The sequence below is a fragment of the Lupinus angustifolius genome, chromosome LG06, assembly GCF_001865875.1.
Source record: "Lupinus angustifolius cultivar Tanjil chromosome LG06, LupAngTanjil_v1.0, whole genome shotgun sequence".
In the NCBI taxonomy this organism is placed as follows: Eukaryota; Viridiplantae; Streptophyta; class Magnoliopsida; order Fabales; family Fabaceae; genus Lupinus; species Lupinus angustifolius.
Window position 1 is genome coordinate 9716599 of NC_032014.1, and position 16946 is coordinate 9733544.

At 30.3% G+C, this 16946-nt stretch overlaps 1 protein-coding gene and 2 long non-coding RNA genes across 6 annotated transcripts; 2 read left to right on the top strand and 1 right to left on the bottom strand.

The window, feature by feature from the left end:
• Positions 482-5398, top strand: LOC109349703 (peroxisome biogenesis protein 3-2-like). 3 transcript variants are annotated; one of them, XM_019590618.1, is made up of 7 exons: positions 482-666; positions 1063-1224; positions 1623-1822; positions 1953-2083; positions 2952-3079; positions 3759-3983; positions 4910-5398. In XM_019590618.1, exons 2-7 carry the CDS (start codon positions 1214-1216, stop codon positions 5163-5165), a joined length of 951 nt encoding a protein of 316 aa, XP_019446163.1. In that variant the 5' UTR covers positions 482-666; positions 1063-1213; the 3' UTR covers positions 5166-5398. The 3 variants fall into 3 exon arrangements, with proteins under 3 accessions (XP_019446163.1, XP_019446162.1, XP_019446164.1); XM_019590617.1 differs by lacking the exon at positions 482-666 and adding an exon at positions 699-840; XM_019590619.1 differs by lacking the exon at positions 482-666 and adding an exon at positions 721-776.
• On the top strand, positions 7520-15370 carry LOC109349705. The gene is made up of 3 exons (XR_002108022.1): positions 7520-7644; positions 14102-14108; positions 15359-15370. It is a non-coding gene; the product is annotated as an uncharacterized LOC109349705 (long non-coding RNA).
• Positions 7554-8807, bottom strand: LOC109349704. Of its 2 annotated transcripts, none has more exons than XR_002108021.1 (2): positions 8694-8807; positions 7554-7944 (listed from the first exon to the last, which is right to left on the bottom strand). It is a non-coding gene; the product is annotated as an uncharacterized LOC109349704 (long non-coding RNA). The 2 variants fall into 2 exon arrangements; XR_002108020.1 differs by having other exon boundaries at positions 8666-8735.

Below are 16946 nucleotides of genomic sequence, written 5' to 3' on the forward strand. Positions count from 1 at the left end.
TTTCATAAAATACATTATTTTATGTAAATAATGTTGGTTTTGTGATCCTTGCAAATCCAAATGTGGAGAGCCTTTTATCCATCACGTCTAGAATGGAAGAATTGGAACTAAACTTATTTTTAATAGAGTGATTGGATTGCAGTCCAATCTTATTTTTGTAAAATGATATGCTTTATAAAATTGTTCATCTCATCATCAACTAATCCTCAATTTAACATCTTGAATTTTTAACTTGGTCTTACGAATTTCTCAATTTCACTTGATTATTCTTTCACTAAGTTGGAGATGGAATTGTGAAAAAATACACATAAAAAACAGATAAACAAAAGTAAAGAAACAAGAAATGGTTTTTGAAGGAAAAGTTAAAATAACTTTTAAATTGTTATTAACAATATAAAGATTTATAAATAATTAGTATTGAATTTATTTGTTAGAGGTAAAGAAAAACTCTTACAGTGTTGTAATGATTGAGTCATGGAAATTTAGTTATGAATTTAGGTCTTGAATCGGAACAAGCCATCGATTCTAGGTTCGGGTACCTAGGATCCTTGCCTAAGTCATATTCATGGGAGTTATCTTTCCTTCTCAAAAAGTTAAAGTTCTTCAACTTTGAATCAATGCCCAAACCCCACGTGTGCTATTCTGCATTTCTTATCCTTGGGGCGGGTATTCTTATGCTTCATTATTCCCCCTTAATACTTTTTTCCTTTATTCTATAATAACTATTGCTCTCTCTCTCTCTGAACCCGTAAAAGAGGTTTTATTTAAAGCACAAGGTATAGTGAATTAGTGATGAGTTTTTGGTTTTCCTCCTAGTATCATCAAAATGTTTTTTGTCAGGTAAAGTTTCAAACTTTCATGCAATCCTCTATCTGGGTCTCTTTTTAATTCCTTTTTTTCAACTTCATTTCTTCACAACTTCTTCTTAGACATTGCAATTTCATTGTTGGTAGAAAAAATGCAAACTCTTGTCCATTTTATAACATGGGTGTGTTATGTTGTTCACTTTGTGATTAATTTCATCAGGGTTTAATTGTTACTTTTTTGATTACTGTGTATTAGTGATTTGTGGAGGCAGCATAAGAGGAAAGTTCTCGCTAGTGTTGGTATTTTAGGAAGCGGATATTGTTTGTATAAGCTCTATGGTGCTCACAGGATTAGGCTCGATGCACTCGAGAGAAAACTCACAGTTCAGAGGGAAAATGAAGAGCTTATGAAAACTCAGTTAAGAGAAAATTTCCAGCTTCAATGCTTCCCCTTGTTGTATATGTTTATAGATATTTTTTTGAGTAAACACTCAATTCAGTCCTAGGAAGTTCAATGCTTCAGCTTAACAGTTTTTGTCACTTATTAAGTCCTTGGAAGATTAAAAAATTGTGTTAAATTGGAGAACTTCATTTGTCAATATAGCCCTTAAAAGGACCAATGTGGTAACATTTTAAATTTTTCAAGGACTTCATTGGTGATGAAAAATTTTCAATGACCTATCTAGCAACATTGTAACATTTCAAGGGCTGACTTGAGGGTTTACTTATGTTTTCTATGTTCGTAGTTTCAATCCTCCCTTCTAAAACAAGAAATGCTGACTGCGTGCCTTTTACCTTTTGAATTGAAAATTATAGGATGCAAGCTCACTTTGAGAAAATTCAGAGAATTTCTGATACAATAACATTGCCTCATGCTATGGACAACTTAAGTTGTCGGATAGAAGAAGAGTTGGATCTTTCTCTGCTTCTTGAGAGACTAATACAAGGAAAGGGTCAGCCAAACACTTTAACACAAGCTGAAAAACTAGAATTGTGGGATACACTCAAAATTCGAAGTATGAATCTGGTCTTGGTTTTTACATTTATTATACTTCTAGCTTTCTGTTTATGTTAATTTGTCTGGTTGTAATAACCAGTAAGGGAGTAAAAATAAACATGAATTCTGCTCAATTTCTTTTTCTCTAGGTTTTACAAGAGTGGCATTGTCAGTATGGGCAACAACAATGATTAGCTTATATACTAAAGTTCAAGTCAATATACTAGGAAGGCATCTATATATTGATACTGCACGAAGCCTTGGAAGCTCTGATTCAATGGTAAGAACAAATATTTTTCTTTCTTTTTTCTCTCTTGTGTCTGTGTGATGGTTTTTTAGTTTCTCTTACCCAAGCCTCGTGTTGATTATTACTGGAATGCTTTGGATATATATGTAGTATGACTATGAAGGAACCCACACTGTACCTTGTCCAAGGATCCATGATGTCTTGTCACGTATAAAATCTCAATGCACTCCCATGTCTTTATGGAAGTAGTGGTCTTCTTTCAAAACTAGTTGATGTGGATATGCCGCGCATCACCACCATGTTCCGTTTCTTGCAATTCATTTCCTATATTATTTGTGTGTTTGAGCTCTTGCATATATCTCTGCTCATCAACCAATGAGTGTCCCTGGAGAAATCATGCACTGTCCTTTCCAAAGGCACGACCTTAAACAAAGCTAAGCATTTAGAGTCTGAGCATTTGAATCCAACTTAAGACACTAATGGACAGCAGACAAAGATTCTGCATCCTAATTCTCTGTTGTTACCGGTTGTTTATTGTTTTTGTATTGTGGGTCTTCTTTTGTTATCCTGAGATTGTATTTAGGCGATGAAATTATGTCCAAGGTGAGGGGGTTTTGGATGTTGGAACTAGGTGCTGCTGTGCTGTAGTTAAATTAAGGCATCTACTACTCTTTTGGTTGAGTCAACACTCAGCTCAAATCTCAAAGCCGGCCAGAATTTTAAAGCTTTCCAATAAATTCTTTAGGAAGTGTATTTATTTCTTCCTATCGTTAACTTTATTCTTAATTCAAACAGCATATGAACCTAGCTTATTCAACTTCAATGTGAATGTTTTTTCACCAAATTCACACATGGCATGCCAACCTAAAAGGATTCTCCTCTTCTGCTTCTCTATGTGCAGGAAACTGGAGATATCGTTGACCGGGAAGATCAGCAGAAATTCCTAGGAAGTGTTGATTTTCTTTCTGAATATGGTCTGCCTGCCTTGATTCGTGATATGGAGGCGACAACAAAAGAAATTCTCATTGGGTGATGTCTCATCTTATATTACTTTGAAGGTTATGAATTTCTGAATTAAATTTATGAATCTGTAAAAATCAGCCTTAGATATAGAAAAATCAATTTTTTTAAGGGTTGAGGATAAAGAGCCAAAGTGGGTAACTTTTCTTGGGAAACAAAAGACATAACTTGTAATTCTTTAAATACATCATTTAATAAAAAAAACATGTATAGTTACGGGTCCTTTAAGAAAATCCTTTTTTTTTAATTCCAGAAGATATAGCACAATTTTATCTGTGTACAGTTGAGACTGGCTTTAATCTTTCTTGACTAATTTCTTAATTGAGACACCCATAGTTTTTCCATTTTTATCCAGTTTAACCATATATATTGTTATTAAACACTTAGCTAAATCATTAATACGTAATAATCTCGATGGTAATCAAATTTCAGCAACTTAACACATTGATGTAACCCTTGAGCATCCTACTTAATGTTCGCTATTAATTTACAAATCGCCAAAAGATGTGCCTCGATTGGGCTATGTGTATGTGTGAATAGAGATAGAAGTTAACCATAGGTTATGATAGGTTTTGATCATAAAGTTGGAACTGGGAAGTATTGTTTTCATTTATAGAATCTAGAAATACCTTATAGACTAATGATAAGGACTCATTTTAAATGCTCTATTGATAATTTCGATGTGCAGAAAGCAGTTAAGTGGTTTGTTCAACAGTGTAGCACTTCATGAAACTATCATGCAGATACTTAACAAATTTATCAGTATGGGTGGGAGTCCACATTCCTGGCTAAAGTATATGTTGCCTGAGGATGTCATATCACATTCCACAACCTCCAGCAGTAATGACTTGGTTCCTTTTCGTGTGGCTGACTTTGAACAACTTATGTTGGAAGCACGGACAGTGTTATTGAGGTATATATCTTTTATTTTTGAGTAAATACTCATTTCAGTTCCTCATGTTTTTCGACTTTACCAGTTTGGTCCTCGTAAATTGAAAAACCCAAAATTGTCCCCAAAAATTTCAAATGTTTGTCAAATTAGTCATTTTGACATGTTTTAGAACACTTGGTAGGGACTATTTGACCCACATTTGAAATTTTTGGGGACTATGTTGGATGTTTCCAATTTTTGAGGGGCCAAACTGGTAAGGTCAAAAAACATGAGAGACGAAAATGAGTATTTACTTTTCAATGTGTTGGTTAGTAAGACTCCTAGAAACTCAACAAACCTGACAACTGTGTGCATGAATTGTATGCTTAACAATGCTTCTAATGTGAGGAATGACTTATGCACATAGTATTCCTTATTTGAGATTAAGCATGTTGGCATCATAGGATAGTTGATACTACTCCTTTATTGAGTTCAATAAAGGATAAACTATGCTTTTGGTCTTACATGTGATGCTCGTTTTCAACTTTGTTCCTATACATAAAAACAAACAATTTGGTCCCTATATGACCAGTTATTTTCATTTAGGTAGTTGTTTTGTTGTTGTAAGTTATAACACTCTTTGTTGGAGTTAAAAGTATAAGAACCAATTTGAAAATGATTGTAGCATGCAAGGACCAAACATATACATATTTTGTCCCTTTACATCATAGCCATTTTCACTTTGGTCCTTCATTTTCAATTTGGTTCATCTACATTAAACTCCAATAGACTGTAATATAACAACAATAAACGGTGTGGGCCAAATAAAAAATAGTCGTTCATATAGGGACTAAATTGAGAAAAGAAAATTAGGACCAAGTTTAAAATGATCCCCATGTATCAGGGACCAAAAATATTTTTTAACCTTTCATAAATATCTCAAACTAGTTCCCTCCTTTCTTTTGCAGTGCCGAATTTGGGAGCATTGTAGAGATATCGCTGAAAGCCGTGGTGGATGAACTTGTGGAGCTCATGGTGACCAAGTTCAGTGGAGAAAGTATAACTACAGGCATGCCACTGGCAAGAGTGTTGCCTCAAGTTGCACAGATGTGTCCTTTGCTACTTGAAGAACCCCTTAAAAATCAGTTCATCCAAATCATTAGATGTATACTAGAGGTTGAACTTTTTTTCACTCTCCTCTATGCAAATATGCCAAGTGCATAGTGATTAAGATTTATGTTTCAAAATTAAAGAAGCATGAGGCATCAATGCACAAAAAATTAAATGAGGTTCAAAAGGATTATATTATAGGATCATAGAAATGGTTAGCATTGTTTCATCTTTTTAGAATATCACATGTCCCTTTTGGGGTAATTAGTGTTGTATGATGCTCCACCTTTTGCTCTAACTTGGCATTTGGAGGAACCAAGTCTTTTATTTAGGATTATAGTTTCATTTGTTTACCATTTCTTTTATTCATGTAGTGCTTGTTTTAAATTGACCATAGGGATGTTTTATTCTTACAATGTCATTGTTTGGTCTTGTAAACTTTACATCATAGTTCTCCATATACTAGAGTTGCTCTATCAAATCCAATATTTTCAATGCTCTTTTGTTTGGGAGCAATTTGAGTGTGCCATCTCTGAAACTACTAATGTATTACTGCAAAAATTATACTAGCATACATGGTTGTATTTTTACTGCATTCTAGTTTGACTTTGAAAAAACAAAAGTAAACGGTATTTTTTTAAGCTGAAGAGGTAAGTGAAATGTTACAAATAAATACAAACATTATGCCACCAAACTTTTTTAATAATGTAATATCTATGCCCCATAGTTTTTTCAATAATGTAATATCAATTTACCGTTAATATAAGTATTTATAGGAAAAGTTATGTGTATAATGTAGTTTGATTACACTATTACACATTTAGTATATGTTTCAAAATATTTACAGAAATAGTGTAGTTTTTAGAGAACTTGTGGATGGGATCCACGACTTTGGGGAAGTCGTTGACTGCGACTTCCCTGACACGTTCTCTCTCCTCCATGTAAGTCGTGTTTCTTATTCATGACTTCTTATTTTTATTTTTTTATAACTTTGACATATATTATTTGTACAAGGACTCTAATACATTATGTTAGATTGCATTATATTCACTACCGAATTTTATACATTTTTATCCATTACCTAATTGTTTAAACCTCTAGGTTCCCATGAAAACCAAGAACCACGCTACACAATATTTTTATTATTAATATACAATGGAAATCGTGTTTAGGATACACGACTTCTAAAAAAATGAAAGTCGTAGATGAAAAACACGACTTCCATGGAGGAGAGAGAATGTGTCCGGGAAGTCGTATTCCTGATCCACGAGTTTTCTAAAAACTATACTACTTCCTAATTTTTTTATAAAAACTCATTCCGTATTGAGAATGGTGCTCTTATTTTTTTATCCATTTCAAATTCCATCCATGGCCTCATTCTATAATTGGTATTATTTTTAAAGTTTATTAACCGGGAGTGATTATTTTGTAGCCAGGAAATGTTTTCTATCCCATATAGTAGTCCTAATAATTAAATCCAATGAGATCGAAGGTTGGAAAATCTTTTTTATTTTGTTTGGATTCTATTCAAAATCTTGAGGTAATAGAAACTTCTGGATCAGAATTGTTGAGTGGATAAAATTGTCAACATCCTTAACATCTCTAAAATGCTCGATATAGACTGATTTAATGTGAACAAGGATAAATTCATAAAAAATTAAGGTTTTTGAAAGGGTTATAGGGTTGAAATTAAAATTCTGATATAAAAATTATGAGAATAATAGATTTGGATCTTACAAACAATCATACATAGTTATGATTAAAAGTCAGTTATTAGTAACATGATAATTATGTGCATATATATTTTAATCTTAACCATTCAATCAAAATGTAGTGATACAAGTATTCTCATTTCTTATAATAACTTTATGATATCACTATATATGTATTCAGAATTCTGGATCCAAAAAATAAAATGCAATAGCCCAATTTTGAAGTATTTTAAAGAATTTGTTTTAAGTCATATTTGTACCTACAATGTAATTAGGAATTAAGTACAAATCTCTAGGTCATTTTATATTCCAGTTTTCCCGATCATATCATCGCAATCATCTTCCTTCTTTTATATTGTCTCATCACAAGATTATTACAAAAACATAAGTCACGGATAATGAATTTTTTTACGTTGCCCATTATTTATATGTATCTTTTATAAATTAAAAAATATCAATCATTATTAACTTGCGAGTGACTAATGATATGCTGATATTGTTGTAAACAACTTTACAATCATAATCCACGGTTGAGATCCAACAATTGACTGGATGAAAGGTTGAGATCCAAGACAGATGAAATGTAAGGTTGAGTGTGACTAAATTCAATATTATAGTACGACTAAGATGAAGAGAAAAATATCCAACGTTTTCATTCCAAAATACCATAATTTTTTAACTATTTATTTATGCAAATGTGAGTACCCATGATTACCAACAATGTAAAACATACGTATCCAAGCCTCGGTTAGTGCATGAAGTGAAATCTGAAAATGGTAACTATGTGCTATATCAAGTGATATCTGAAAATGGTAGTTATGTGCTAATTTACTCTTGTAAGCAAGAAAACTATTTACAAAAACTCCCTTGTTATTATCTTAGTTATGAGATCCACGGGACATAAATGGAAATGAACTAACTATATCCTAAAGTTAGTAATAATTAATAATCTAATAAATTTAGACCAACACAACAGAAATAGAAATGATCTCTTCCAACACTGTAAAAGAAAATTTGTTATTTCTTAAATTTAAAAAAGGTACAAAATACACAGCCAACGACATTTACAAACACTGTCAAGGCCAAATTGAAATTACATTAGCTAGGAGATTCATATCAACGTAAGAGAAAGATCCAAGTTCCTTAGATCTGGTCACACCATAGCATCAGAGAACGAGATCCTGGTAAGAAAAAGAGATAAATAGAAACTTATTTGCATAAATGAAAGTTAGAAGCAAGTAATAAACAACTTAATTAAAGCATAAAAGGAGAAAAGGGTAGAGCTCCCTTCAATCCAAATAAGGATCCAACAATAGGTAATAAAGCTCCCAAGATATGGAAGCCGTAGAACTACCACAAAAGTATAGTATGGGTAGAACTATGGGATCCATAGTTTAGCAGCTTAATCAACCTAGCAAGAACCTCCATTGGACTTCAAGGAGCTCTACTTCATAACCCTTTTAAGGATCAAAAACCCAGACCCTAAAACTAGATTTCATGCACCCTCAAACTATAACCACTTCATGTATTTTAATAACTTACCCATCATTTATGATTAATCAACAAAGATAGATACAAAAGCTGTGGAGAGTAAGCAAAAATAATAGTAAATATTTTTTCTTAAACAAACTTGTCACAAGATGATCATACTTCATAGGAACATATGAACATGCGCAAAAGACACAAAAAGCTTCTGAACCTTAAAGTTGGTTGAAGATACAAGACCAGAAATGGGAAAATAACAGAATAAAGCTCAAGTCATAAACAAAAAACAAAACAGAATCTAAACATAAACCAAGATCTATCTCAGATCTACAAAAAAAATATAAGATATAGTGACAAGTAAAACTAAAAAAAAAACCAAAGAAAAACACTATAACTCTCCTTGAGCTCTAACCACACCTAAAAGCAAAAACAAAGAGTCAAGGACCTTAGGTCACTTGGAAAACCCTATTTCTTGAATGATGTATACCAAGGTTATTGATTCAGTTATATATAGCAGTTTGAAAAGTAAAGCGTGGAGTTTTCACTATCACACAGCTAAGATTTTTTTATGTCCTTCGAGGCCAACTACTACTACTACTATACATTATTTAAAATTATTCATATATATTACTGTTAAATATTAAAGAGTAGTGGTGTGTGTGATGAATGGTGATAATAACGTGGTGGACCAGGCCATGGAGGCCAGGCTATAGCTACCTCTTTTGGATTGCATGTCACGATATGTCTTGGGAACCGGTTTCTATATATTCCATCGTGTAATGCTCATCACGTGTCCTGCTGTAAAGTTTGTATTTTGAATTCAAGCTCAATATTTTGGTTGAAGATTGAAAATTTAAGGGAAGGTTACATATATTTTTTTGGTATGAGAGGTTAGAATGTTAGTTAAAGACTATAAAATGAGGAGCCAAAATATTATGGTTGATTAATCAACCTATGGTCGCCAGGTTTGTAACTTTAGGGTGTATTTTAATTCACCTGAAAAGTATTTCTTGGTGAAAAATTGAGGGAGGAATTTCCAAAAAAAGAAATGAGCTTACATTTATAGTCTCATGCATATAAATGTAGATAAAAATATAATATGTGTGATTGAATTTCAATTGATTTATTATATACTTTTAGAAAAAATTGAGAGCTATATAAATTGAAGAGTGTAATATCTATACAAAATTAGAATATCATACATTATTCATTTGTATTATTTTATAAAAAGTTGACGATAATTAAATATAAATGATGAATTATGTAATGATAATATATAAAATCTTTTATAGTTAATGTAGGTATCTTTTGCTCATATAAGTTACCCTGTTTTTGTATAGTCCTTCTATTCCTGGTGAAATTTTTGGATTTATTTATTTGAATTTTCATAAGTTATTTTGATATTATTACATTGTTTTTTAAGATACATGTAGTAATAAAGAACAGAAAGAGCCAATGATAATTTAGTCTGTTATAAAAATTGCCAAATATTATATTTACTAATAACAATCATCCTTAAATTTAGTTTATAAAAAATAAATAAATTTATAATTTTCAATAAGAAACTTAATATTACATTTAATGATTTTTTTGGGAACGTTTCTGATTATTTTAAATAATTGTTTTTAACATAATAATACGTGATAACTGATGAGATTGTATAGATAAATATGAAAATTTGAAATTAAAATGAATTGTCATGATGAAAAAAGAAAAATTAGACAAAAGGGACGTTGATGGAGACCTACCAACGCAGCTGGTGGAGCCCAACATGAATGGTTTCGTTTTCTCGATAATGGCATCTTCATGTACCATTACATTTTTTATAGATAAGGGACCCACACGCATTTATTGTTAATTTAGATTGTACTGTTGACTGAAAATAAATCTAGACCTAGATCTCAAACCTCGGAGATGATGATATACTTACCCTTCAGGGTGGTCATTAGGTGTACAACATTCGATGAGGATAGCATGTCTTTAACGATATTTCATTCTATGCTGCAAGTCAATATACATTATTATATAGATAAAATGAAAATTTTAAAAACAAAAAGTAATAAAATTGAACAATTTGATTATCTTGAAACGTAAAGTAGGATATTGTGTGGGACGTGTAATTTTCATTCGTACAACATTGGTGTGAGAGAGAAAAAGTTACCGACACATTTGGATTTTGGCCCAATCGATGTCCCTTATGAAAGCCAAATTATGGGCTTTCGGATTAATCCAATGGCTAAGGGAGAACGAGTCTCCTAATAATTTCACGATAATAATTATTAATAGTCTAGAAGGATATGCTTTGGCCGGGTGAACTTTTACTTTTTTATATGCACTGACATTTTAAATGTTTTCTATATTATCAGTAATTCTTTATTATTTATATGTTAATTAGTATTGACTTTTAAATAAAAGTATTATATATTAATAGTGAATGATGAGCTGACAGTCTAAAAATATTTACACAGTATATAAATTTCAAGCCCTATTTTTATTATAGTATCAACAACATTATTCTCTTATTATATGGATAAGAAATTAATTTTTTAAAGAGAGTTATGGGTCTTCCAATAAGTGTATTCATATGATCGAATCATTTATTTTTTCTTTTTCTAATAATCTATCAAATTCTTATACTACTAAATAAATATTCTATATATAAAATATATTATTCTATAAAATTCTTTATCCAACGTTAATCTTGTATTATAAAGCTTCTCACCTTTTAGGGTAAGAAACTAATTTTTTTGGGTACGTGACTACCCTCCAAATAAGTATCACTTTCAGAAATCAAACGCTCAACCTTATAGATTTCAATGAGGTCATATACTACTTGATCAACGTCTTCTTAGTCTAATTTATGGTGAAAGAGAATCATTTGAAAAAAATGAATGAATCACTTCTTTAATAGTAAATTTTTTAAATTTACTCCTAATCTTGACCATCAAATATAGGAAAATCCAATTGCTTAATTTAGTAAGTAGATATAAATCATTAAATATCTATAAAATTGATGATGAGGATAGAGAGTAAGTTTAAAAAACTTACTATTTCGTAGTAAGTGGATCATTTTGGAAAAAAACATCATTTATTATATAAAAAATCAATGTCAGCCGAGAGCGTTGGTCATGGTCAAAAACAAAAGAATCTGTTTTTTTTTTCGGTGAAAAAAAAAAGGGATCTGTTTATACATCACCAAGGATCGCCGTGGCAAATTATAAGCCTTAGATGTGCTATGTTAAAGGGTACATACTACATAGATTGACAATCCAAACCCGACATTGAATCGAAAATCAAGTTATATAGGATCTAGTTTAATTAGGTAAAATATGATCTAATCCATTAAAATGCATCACAAATTGAAACAAGTTCATGGATTATTAACAAGCTAAAAGTAAATTTGATTGAAGAGAATTTGATCTCGGCCCATTAAAGTGCTTAGAAGAGCACAATAATCAATTAAAATCAAAATTAGAATAACCTGATTCAGACAAATTGTGGATATAAGATTATTTAACGGCTTAAAATGATGAAAATGCATTAAAACTAACTTATATGTGAAAATCACCTCTCCAATGTAAAGGTCATGTCATGCTGACTCCTTTCTGCATAATCTTTCCATTAAGCAGAGATAAAAAAACAAATATCTAATTCTTTATGAATTACTTTTAATGTAATACATTATTACTTTCAAAGAATCGTTATATATTAGAAGCTTTTGGATATGGGGCGAAATATAGTGTATGTGCTTTGCATGAACTTAGAATGTTAGTTTTTTTTAAAATTGGGATGCATAATGGCAAAAAGGCCTACATAACTAATGGACATTGGTTCAAGTGCTACATGTTTGATTTCCCTTAAGTAAGATATTGGGTTCGAATCTTGTGGATGAAAAATGTCTGCTGGAAGAGTTAGTCTCACATATCTGTGGATGTTTCTGGCTCGGACATGATTATCTCCAGTACGAGGATACCCGTGGGAAACAAAAAAAAACCTAGATAATTTGTTTTATAACTTTTTCTTTACAAGAAGACCCGGGATTATGGATCTGAAATTATTTTTTGGAGTGAAAATAAAATATTTTCCGGTATAAGTATGTACTTTTCTTAAATAGATTGCTAAAACAACCGAAAAATATGAACGACGTATATTTTGAAAATAACGGTAATTTATGCATTTTCCAAAAAGAATTTTTATTTAAGGGACTTTCATCAAAACTTATATTCTTCACATGACAGAGCAAATATTTCTGACAAATTTCATCACAAATCTACATGATTTAAATTTTAAGGAAAATGACCAAAAAAAAACAATATATTTTTTAAATGAATGATTTTTTATAACTAAATTGTACTTTTATATTCTAGGATGGGACAAAATTTAGTATCGACACTCTTTATCAACATGGAACCTCATGCATGACAGACATCACACCTTTGAACCTTTGTAAATTCCACAACAACAAAGGTACATGATGCTACACATACCTTGATAATCATGAGTGTTTTATATGATAGACTATCTATCTCTCTCCTATAGTATCTTGAGAATTAGAATGAAGAGAAAATGATTTTTTTTTCACTTTGGTTATAAAAAGAGAACGAAGATAATAAAAAGTGAGTGAGTCTCACTGTAAATTTCTTAAATAAGGATGATGAGTTGTTTCACTTTTTATATTTTATAGAATAACATTTTTATGTTATTTGGTGGGATATGATTAATTTGAGACATATAGATAAAGATTTTTGGGATATAGAATCCTGACTCAAATTCTTTATCTCTTACTTTGGTGAGAAAGTGAAGAGAGTGAAAATTTTGTATTAGATATAAAAAATATCTTCCTTTTGTCCCTCTACTTTTTGGTTTTAAATACTTCTTTTCAATATAAAAAATATTAATTAAAAAAGTTAATCGAAATTATAATAAGAGAAAAGATCAGCTTACACTCAACTTAAGCTCTCATATATTTCATGAGTAGATTAAACATGCCATTTTTAATTCAACTTTGATCTTATTATCAACAATAAAATGATTAAGATAAAAATGTGAAAATAATTTTAAATATCACAAAAATATTGAAATTTTAATACCTCAACTTTCAACTTCCTACATCACAAAGATTTCACTTATGGAAAAATATTATGTATCTTTAATCTGCATTTATTTATTACTTATACTAATATTTAAAGTCGAAACAATTTTTGGTAAGTTGTTAACAATCTCAAAATCTTTCATTTCAACTCCTCATAATTACTTTAAAAAAAAGTTATGTGTATTCATCTTTTAATTTATTTAATAACACATATTATATGTTCTCATTTTCAATATGAAAAGTTGTCCTTGAGTCACTTTCTATACCTATATATACATATATGTATGTGGGCAATATTTAATACATAAATTTTAATTATTAGTTATATTTATTATTAACATTCTTCATCTTTTTCTACTTTATATATAATCCATCAATATTTTGTAGGCCTATTAAATTTATGTTGATGAATAACATAAATTTGAGCTGGTTATCTCGCTCATAAACTCATAAACCTTAATTCAATTGAAGTTGAATTGAAAAAATAACTTAATATTAAAATTAGTTTGAAACTTGAATCAAACCAATTCTTAATGACTTCAACTCATAAATTCACAATTTCAACTCATCACTTAGTGAACACTTGATTTAATATCTTGAGACTCTTACAAATTAGTAAGTTATCCGTGCATTCGCACGGGGCAGTTCACTCTTACATATGTTTAAGATCAATTATGTCTAAAGCAAATTTAAAAAATATATGTATCAATTAAAGTATATAAGAAGATATGCATTAATAGATTTGTATATTTGAAACAAAGATATTATGTATGTATATCAAAATGGACTTGATAGAAATGACGTGTAGTTTAATTGTATGACGATCAGACCATGTTTCAAACATGCAGAGGAAAATATATATCATGTTAAAAATATGCAAGTTAGTCGTGGGATTGAACGATATTTTTTGCCAGAAAATTAAAAATACACACCTTCCCCATACATTGGCACGAGGCTGATAAATTTTGAAGTATGTTAAAAAGCAAGCATGAAGGAAATGATATTGCCCACAGACTTATTAATACACATATATAAGTTAATATTTAATCATGTAAGATCTCAATAGGTAATACTGTTACAACATATGCAGTTCATATTTCTTAAAACACATAAAGACAAATGTAACTATCAAATGTGAAAAATTCATACTATAACACAATGACATGCTGACAATACATTTCTATACATGTATGGGGATCATAGTAGCAAAATATGCGATCAAGATAATGTAGCATCAAAAAACATACAGCAAAAAGATAATTACAGAAATATTGAACCATACATTGTATTTTGTTTGGTCACAGGATAACCTCCTGCCAAATTTGGCGGCACTGATTAGTAAGAATAGATTCTAAGGATGGTTACAGCATTGATATGGTCCTCATTGAGAACGACATCAAAGTTTTCAGCAATATAACTGAACCCCTCTTTAAGTTGAGACTCCCATTGTGATATATCAATATTCTTTACAATAACTTGAATTTTATCGCCATGTTATATAAACATGTTATCGTCCAAAGTATAAATAAAAAGGGAAGTAAAAGTTAAAAGACCTTGGGATCAATGAAAATCATTTATAGTGAAGGAGTTGTAGGTCTTTCAACACACCAAAGACTCGCGATCCTCACCTTCATCTTCCAAGTTTCCTTTGATAAATTGATGTCTTCAATAAGATTTGTACAATACGCCATGTTTACTTGTAGATAACGAACATGGAAAAATAAAAACAAAACAAAAGCCGACAATTCAACACAAGTATATTCATATATGTTATATGAAAAATAAAACTAATCATGACTAATAACTAAAACAAAATACTTATAGTATACAAAAACCATCAAGTAAAAAATATACCAAAACAAATACCCAATAAACATGTACTGAGCTAAGCACAACATGATATGAATGTTATAACTAAAGAGGATATGAAGAAAAAATGTTGACATGTTATAATTTTGTAACAAACAATGAAGGTTATGACATAGTAAACATTATTGGAATTCGGAAAACATTAAGAGGTCAAAACCAACAATGTAAGAAAATGTAAGAAAATGGCATAGGGTGAAGAGACAACCCACATTCATTGAATCCACACATGAAATTAATAGAAGAGAAAAACAAAATTGTAATAAGAGAACTCTATAATATTTGGTAACATCTCCATCAAAGTAAAATAGTTAGAGGATATAGAACAACAAAAAAGATACAAACATGAAAATCACGAGGCAAGAATACAAAAGATGGCAGGGGGTGAAGAGACAATCCACATTCATTGAATACACACAAGAAATAAACACAAGGGAACACTAAAATAACAAAACAGAAACAAAAGTCACATAATAATAATAATCTTATGAGAATATGAAACCCAGAGACACAACAAAAACAAAAGTAATAAAAGTTAAAAAAACACAAGAGGATATGAAGCTTATCACTAAATAATAATAGTAAAGCCACAAAAGTAAACATTACCTTCGAAATTGACATACCAACAAAAGTGAAAAATATGGTACTTATTAAACCCATTGAATAACATACTCATACTGACATAATATCAAGGATAATAAGTAATAGTAAACATAATATCAAAGATAATAAGTAATAGTAAACATAATATCGAAGATAATAAGTAATAGTAACAAAATAAAATTGTTAAATTTTGGTACTTGTTAAAGTCATTGACCATCAAACTCATAGCGTAACATAACATCAAATTCAATATTAATAGTAAGGCAATAGTAAGAGAACAAAAGAAACTTTCTAGTACTTGTTAAACTTTACCTTAGAAACCCAGAGAATCACAAAAGTAAAAAAAAGAATTAGTACTTATTAAAGTCATTGACCATCAAACTCAGAGAGTAACATAACATCAAAGATCGTAATTAATAGTAAAGCAAGATTAAGAGAATAGACGAAAAGTTTTTACCTTCTAACATATGAAATGCATTATTGAAAACAAAAAAGTGGCCATGAAAGAACAACATTAAACTGAAATTAAGGATGACTAAACACAAATGAAAGCAAGAGTAAAAGTAAAATAAGGTATTATTGGAAGTTATTTCACCAAATAACCAAACACCAAAATGTGTTTCTAAAACAACAAATGTAACACTGAAAACAACAAAAATATCATAGCAATAGTAAAAGAACAAAATAGATAGAGTAAAATAGTTACAAAATCCAACGAAAGGAAAGGAGAAAAATTACTTTCGAAACTCTGTAAGAACAAATGCAAATAAAACAAAGTCAGAGGTAAAAATGACATCAAATAAAATGTTATGGTAAAGTGGAAGTATAATAGTTACACAAACCAACAAAAGGAAAAAGTTATACCTTCCAAACTCAGAATGAAGAAATGAAGGTGAAAAAACACTCTACCCAATATACTTACCCCAATATATTTTTACCCAATAAAACGACTTCTCCTAGTATTGATAAATGTAGTATGCACATCACAAAACAATGCTTCATTGATAAAGATGTACAACCATAATACAATCTTTTGAGAGTGGAAAAATATGGTGTAATAATGATGAAAAAAGAAGAGATGAAAGTAAAATCCATGAGATAAACATTAAACAAATGCTACCACGTTTAAGGGTTGGT